Raw genomic sequence first — 6,179 nt, forward strand, 5'->3', positions numbered from 1 at the left:
GATTCATCCCAAATGGCACCCTATTCCTTATAGCGCACTTTATAGGGAATAGGGTGCCATTTGTGACGCAGTCTTAGTGTAGCAGTGGGTTTTGAAGAGCAGAAGACTTAACTGCTCTTCAGCTCCAGTGGTCCTGACAGAGAGAAAGGCTCCTTTATCCAGATGAAATGCCCAGACAAGGTGGGACTGAGCTAACCCGCATGTATGGAAACACAGCAGGAATGTGTGGAGGCTGCAGCGGGACTGGGAGGACAGAGCACTGCTTTAGAGAGGGATGGCTTTAGAGAAAGTGGGTTTACACCAGTACAGTCCTACTGATTTCCCAAGTGCAATACACACCCCTTCCCCTTGCTGAAGTCTGAGACACACACACTCATGCGTGCATGCCCACACATACTCTCTCTAACACTACACACACCAGAGAGACAAAACACAAACACAAACACACACTGCTCTAAAACAGATCAAATAGCACATCACCACTATAAAGGCTGTGTTTCCCCTCCAACACTAGCTCCCCTCTCCCCTCCTCCTCTCCTCTCCTGTCCCCTCCTCTCCTCTAACCCCAGCCTCTCCTCCCCTCCCTTCTTCCTCCTCTCCTGAGGAGAGAAATCTGAGAGAAAACGAAGATGGCGGTTTGAGTCCAAGTCATCCTAAAATAGCCCACTGTAAACATGGGCCTGCTTCCTTCATAACAGCCTGAATTTACTTGTTCAGGGCATGACGATACACAAAGCATTTATTGTGTGTGTGTGTGTGTGTGTGTGTGTGTGTGTGTGTGTGTGTGTTCCCCCCATGCAGTGACCATGCGTCAGTTTGACCACCCCCACATAGTGAAGCTGATTGGAGTGATCACAGAAAACCCAGTGTGGATCATCATGGAGCTGTGTACACTGGGAGAGGTACAGCACACACACACAATACAGTGCTTTAATACAGGAAGTACCTTTAATACAGGAGTCAGTTTAACAGTGACGACCTCAGGCTCTGTAACAGTAACCTATGGATCATGCTGAAGAGTGCTGTAATTTGAGTTTTTACATTTTTTCACCCATTTAGTCTTGGATGGTACTTCTACCTTTCACATGGTTTCAGCTGTTAGGGATGGCCATCTAGTGGTGGATAGAGGCATCACATTCAAGGTTCAATTTCAAGGTTTATACAGTACACTGTAGAAGGCAGTCTATGTTATATGTGATCAGGGCCGGATTAAGAAATCATAGCCCCTCCTTCCCGGTACCCCATCATTTTCTGTAAACAAATCCATGCACCAAGATGCAATTGAAAGCGTGTTACATTTACTGTTAAAGAACGAGCCAGAATAACATTTGGCATGTGGATAGGCTACAGTTGAGCAGAGATGTTTTTAGAATTTCCACACATGAAGATTTAAAAAACGCATTTCATGCATTTCTATGTCATTTACATGACAGAAGACATTAGCACAATCTTTTTTAATACCACACAAATGACTGAAATCAGTGTCTAGTCTGACTGACAAACTGAGATCAATCTGGTCTGGAACTCACAACAAACAATAGCCCAGGCCAATGAAGCGACACACAGATTGTACATTATCAGGAGGTAATATATATACAGTATATATATCACAGTAGGCTACTAAATGTGATGTCCAGTGGCACACTGACTCACCTAATGATGAAGATGAAGCCATAGGCTACCCACGGTGATGGCCAATGCGCTCGTCGTCGTGGCAATAGCCTGTCTCAAGATGAGCTACTTTGAAAAACAGTGCTGCTGTCATTTGTTGAGAAATGTGTTTCCATTGGTTCTATAGACAGATTAGTCTTATTTTTTCAGCAGTAGGCATTTGCTCTCCAAAATGTACGTTTGTCCAGTGATTGTATTCTGAAATCTGTAAAAGGCAAACTGACATCAGCAACCAACCAAAGAAATAGAATCCATAGATGGCAGTTCACCCATTGCTAGTGTACCCATTAGGGCTCCCGAGTGGCGCAGCGGTATAAGGCCCTGCATCTCAGTGCTTGAGGCGTCACTACAGAAATCCTGGTTCGATTCCAGGCTGTATCACAACCAACTGTGATTGGGAGTCCCGATTTGGCCGGTGTAGGCCGTCATTAGAAATAAGAATTTGACTTGCCTAACTGACAGAAATAAGAATTTGACTTGCCTAACTGACTTGCCTAGTTTAATAAATAAAAAAAATAAAATGAGTTTAACAGTCAAATTGCCAGAGTAAGAGGTTCCAAAACCCCTTCTATATAACCTATGTTTGGCGCTCTAACTGCAGCCTTCCCGACTGTAGGCATAACCATACCTGTAACTGCCAAAATAAAGGAAACACTTGATTAAATTAGGTATATTTTATGGTGTGGGGTGCAATTTCCTGGCATGGTTTAGGTCCACTTGTAGAATCTATGCCAAGGCACATTGAAGCTGTTCTGGCAGCACGTGGTGTCCCACTTTATGTTGGTGTTTCCTTTATTTTGGCAGATAAGCTACCTGTATGTGCTTCTGATAAAACTTAATCCACAGGTTTTATGTAGCAAAATTTGAAATTGTGTTTTTTTACATTGAATAAAAGTAGAGACTCAGAGCTAGAAAATGGTATATCATACACTACAGTTGAGAAACAAAGGGAAAGTAATTCTGCTTTGAAAGTTGATAAACTTTTAACCTCACTTTTGAGAAAATGGCCCTTAATGTTTTGGTACCTACTGGGGAGCTTTTCTTTGTCTACACACATTCAGCATTGTTCACACCCTCTTTAAGCCTTTGCCCGTCCCATCTCTTTAAGGATTCACGTGAGGCCATGTACTAAACAACCAAAGATTTCAAGACTAAAGGCTGGTTTATACTACGTGTTCATAAATTTAATCTGGACTGCCAGAGTGTGCTCAGAGTGCACTCTGGGCGTTCGTAAACTCAGCGTTGTCAGATTGTACATTCGCAAATTCAGAGCGTTTCGCTCTCGGAGCGATCAGAGCGCACACTGGATGGTCTAGCCGAGGAGTAGGGTTGATCCMAGYGTTCTGACCTCACATCAGAAGTCAAGCACCCAAGTTAACTGGCTAATGTTGGCTAGCTACTTCCAGACACAAATGAGAGAACAGTTCACTCTGACCATTTTACTAGCACTAGCAGAGCTGGTTAGGCTGTTTTTATGTTATCTAGAGCATTGGTGACTGCAACTGTGCTGCTGGCAATAATTTAATCACGCTTTTTTGCCAACGTTTACTGACACGGGCCATATACAATTGGTGTTGAGCGTTCGTAAATTCGTCAGTTATTCTGCGCTCTGGCACACTGAGACAAGAGTGATCTGAAATCGGAGTAGATAGCCAGAGCGGATTTATCAGCTACGTCTATCGACAGTTGTCGCATTGACATCATGAACATTGAAATGGTTACTTGCATAGTGCAGTCTTTTGTTTAGACATGTAGCTAGCTAGCTAAACACTGAACCATAATCCCAACTCATAACGTTAATACCCTGCATGAATCTGAAGGCAGCTAATCAACCAGGTTCAATGTTAGCTAGCTAACATTAGGCTATAACTAGCAATGCAAATGGCTCTGAGATACGAATAATATAACTACACAGATCATACATGTAACGTTAGCTAGCCAGCCAGCTAACGTTAGCTAGTTAGCTAACAGTATACTTTAACTTGAAATTAAAACAACTTTCTGACTACATTAGAAATGTGCAATATCTGCAAATGTAGCCAGCTAGACTATCTTACCCGTATGCATGGATAGATGCTTCTCCCTCTCTGTCACGGATGCCATGGTTGTCCTTAGTTTGAAGATGTAACCCAGAGACAGGTGTTTTATACAGCAGCCTTCTGTGTGTTCTCTTTTCAACTCAGGCTGCATATTTGCAATCAAACGCCAGAATCTTTTCTGTCTCCTTAGCTATCATACTCTAATTCCACTGATTTCAAAACTTCGCCCTCCGGAAAGTGGAGGACAACACTTATGCAGTTCTACTATGCAATGTCTTTCAAAAAAGCCCTGTTAGAAAGGATTACCGACACATACTGACCAGCTCATGTTATAGACAGAAACGCGCTACATGGCAGACCAGTCTGAACTCATCTCTCGGCATGTCCAGCCCACTCATTATCTCAGCCAATCATGGCGAGCAAGAAGGTTGCTGTCTTTTTCTGTGGCTAAACCAACTAGTCTTGTAATTTACATTTTTATTCGTATTTACAGATGGCATACAAGTTTGTTATTAAGGCACATGAAAGTTCACATGTTCCAGAAGGCATTTCTGCCAAAAAATACATTTTTATAATAAAAAAAAGTTTACTCTCCTGTGTAGTAGTGATGCGCGACATATGCCTAGTTTCCTGAAATTGTACTCTCTGGTGTATTTTGAACATTAATAATACAAAAAAATGCACAAAAAAAATGTTTTGTCCCAGCCCCTGACTTAGACAATTGACCAGTCTCATTTATTTATTATGCAGTTTATTATTATAATTTTTTTTTTATTAATCAGTTACCCAATCAAGGCAGGGCCCCCAGTTACCCACATGGCACCCCCTAGCTCCTCTCCTCCCCCCATCTGATGATTAGCAGAACGGCATCAGGCTGTCTACACTCAAAATATATACTACATATTTTATAAATACTCTATATATCTCCTTAATTATTGTTATACATTTTTAAAATGTATTTTTTCTCTCTTGGGCCCCCAACGGGCCTGAGCCCAGGGGCTTCAGCCCCAGGAAGCTCCTGCATCAATCCATCCCTGTATTTAATGTACATGCTAAAGTGAGTATTATCTTTTGTTTTCTCTTCCATCTTTATAGCTACGCTCCTTCCTGCAAGTGAGAAAATACAACCTCGACTTGGCATCACTGATTCTCTACGCTTTCCAGCTAAGCACAGCACTCGCCTACCTGGAGAGCAAGCGGTTTGTACATAGGTAAGCCCTCACCCCAATCTAGCCTTATTAATATGGCTTGTGTGTGTTTCCTGTAAACACACTACTCTTCTCTTTTCCATTGTAACCATGTCTGCGTCTTGCAGGGATATAGCTGCCAGGAACGTGCTGGTATCCTCAGTGGACTGTGTTAAACTGGGAGACTTTGGCTTGTCTCGATACATGGAGGACAGCTCCTATTACAAAGGTAGGAGTTTCACCTGTTCTGGAGACTAACTGTCCACAGTTAGCATACCAGAGGAATATCACTTTCTGCTGTTTTTGTTATCAGTAAGTCATTCATTAGGTCCCTCACTCTTTAAGCAGACAGCTGTGGCTGCTGTCATTCATGGACATTATAAACATGGAAATATCTGTTGCACGTATGCATGGGGCGAGTGAAAGAAACTCAACAGCTATTTTCATCAGTGTATGACTCTGTGAGACTGTTATTGTGAACCACTCATCTAACTATGGCTTAGGGAAGTCCCGTGGGAGGGGATGTGTTTGTCTTGTTACTTGTTGCATTGATCATGTGTACCTGTCTAATCAATCACAATAAAAACATTTGATCACAAAAAATAAAAGTCCTGCTTTCACCTCTCCTCCCAGCCTCCAAAGGGAAACTGCCTATCAAATGGATGGCACCAGAATCTATTAACTTCAGACGCTTTACCTCAGCCAGTGACGTGTGGATGTTTGGTGAGTATGGGAATTTGATACAGTACTTATCAAAGAGTGCTCTAAAACTTTTAAGACCAAGGCTGTATGTTATTAGCTGACAAATGAGGGTTTAAATAAATATATGCTTCTCTGTACTCCAGGTGTGTGTATGTGGGAGATCCTCATCTACGGAGTCAAACCCTTCCAGGGGGTGAAGAACAACGATGTCATCGGCCGGATAGAGAACGGAGAGCGTCTGGCCATGCCCCACAACTGCCCCCCTACCCTGTACAGCCTGATGACCAAGTGCTGGGCCTACGACCCTAGCAAGAGACCCTGCTTCACAGAGCTCAAAGCCCAGCTCAGGTATGTCCGTCAGTCGGTCTATCTGCATTGCTGTAGTGCATGGTGCGTCATCATACCTTGAAGACTATCTCCTACAACTACAATGTCATAAGATCTGAACTGAGGCACATTGACTGTGGAGGGAAAATAATGCATATCTATCAGGGTTGGAGTTCATTCCATTTCAATTGAGTCAGTTCAGGAAGTGAACTGAAATTCCAATTCCAAATGTTTCTCATAGAGAGTGTGGGTG

General features: G+C 42.7%; 1 protein-coding gene across 1 annotated transcript in view; it reads left to right on the forward strand.

Moving 5' to 3' along the window:
• Nucleotides 1-6,023, forward strand: part of LOC112078834 (focal adhesion kinase 1) — a 26,591-nt gene extending 20,568 nt beyond the window's left edge. The window contains exons 4-8 of the mRNA XM_070442150.1: nucleotides 802-902; nucleotides 4,806-4,921; nucleotides 5,026-5,126; nucleotides 5,531-5,620; nucleotides 5,743-6,023. Coding sequence (XP_070298251.1) covers nucleotides 802-902; nucleotides 4,806-4,921; nucleotides 5,026-5,126; nucleotides 5,531-5,620; nucleotides 5,743-6,008 — 674 coding nt within the window. The 3' untranslated portion in view covers nucleotides 6,009-6,023. The remainder of the gene's footprint in view (nucleotides 1-801; nucleotides 903-4,805; nucleotides 4,922-5,025; nucleotides 5,127-5,530; nucleotides 5,621-5,742) is intronic.
• The last annotated feature ends 156 nt before the right edge of the window (nucleotides 6,024-6,179 follow it).

Source organism: Salvelinus sp. IW2-2015, unplaced genomic scaffold (assembly GCF_002910315.2).
Source record: "Salvelinus sp. IW2-2015 unplaced genomic scaffold, ASM291031v2 Un_scaffold6363, whole genome shotgun sequence".
Taxonomy (NCBI): Eukaryota; Metazoa; Chordata; class Actinopteri; order Salmoniformes; family Salmonidae; genus Salvelinus; species Salvelinus sp. IW2-2015.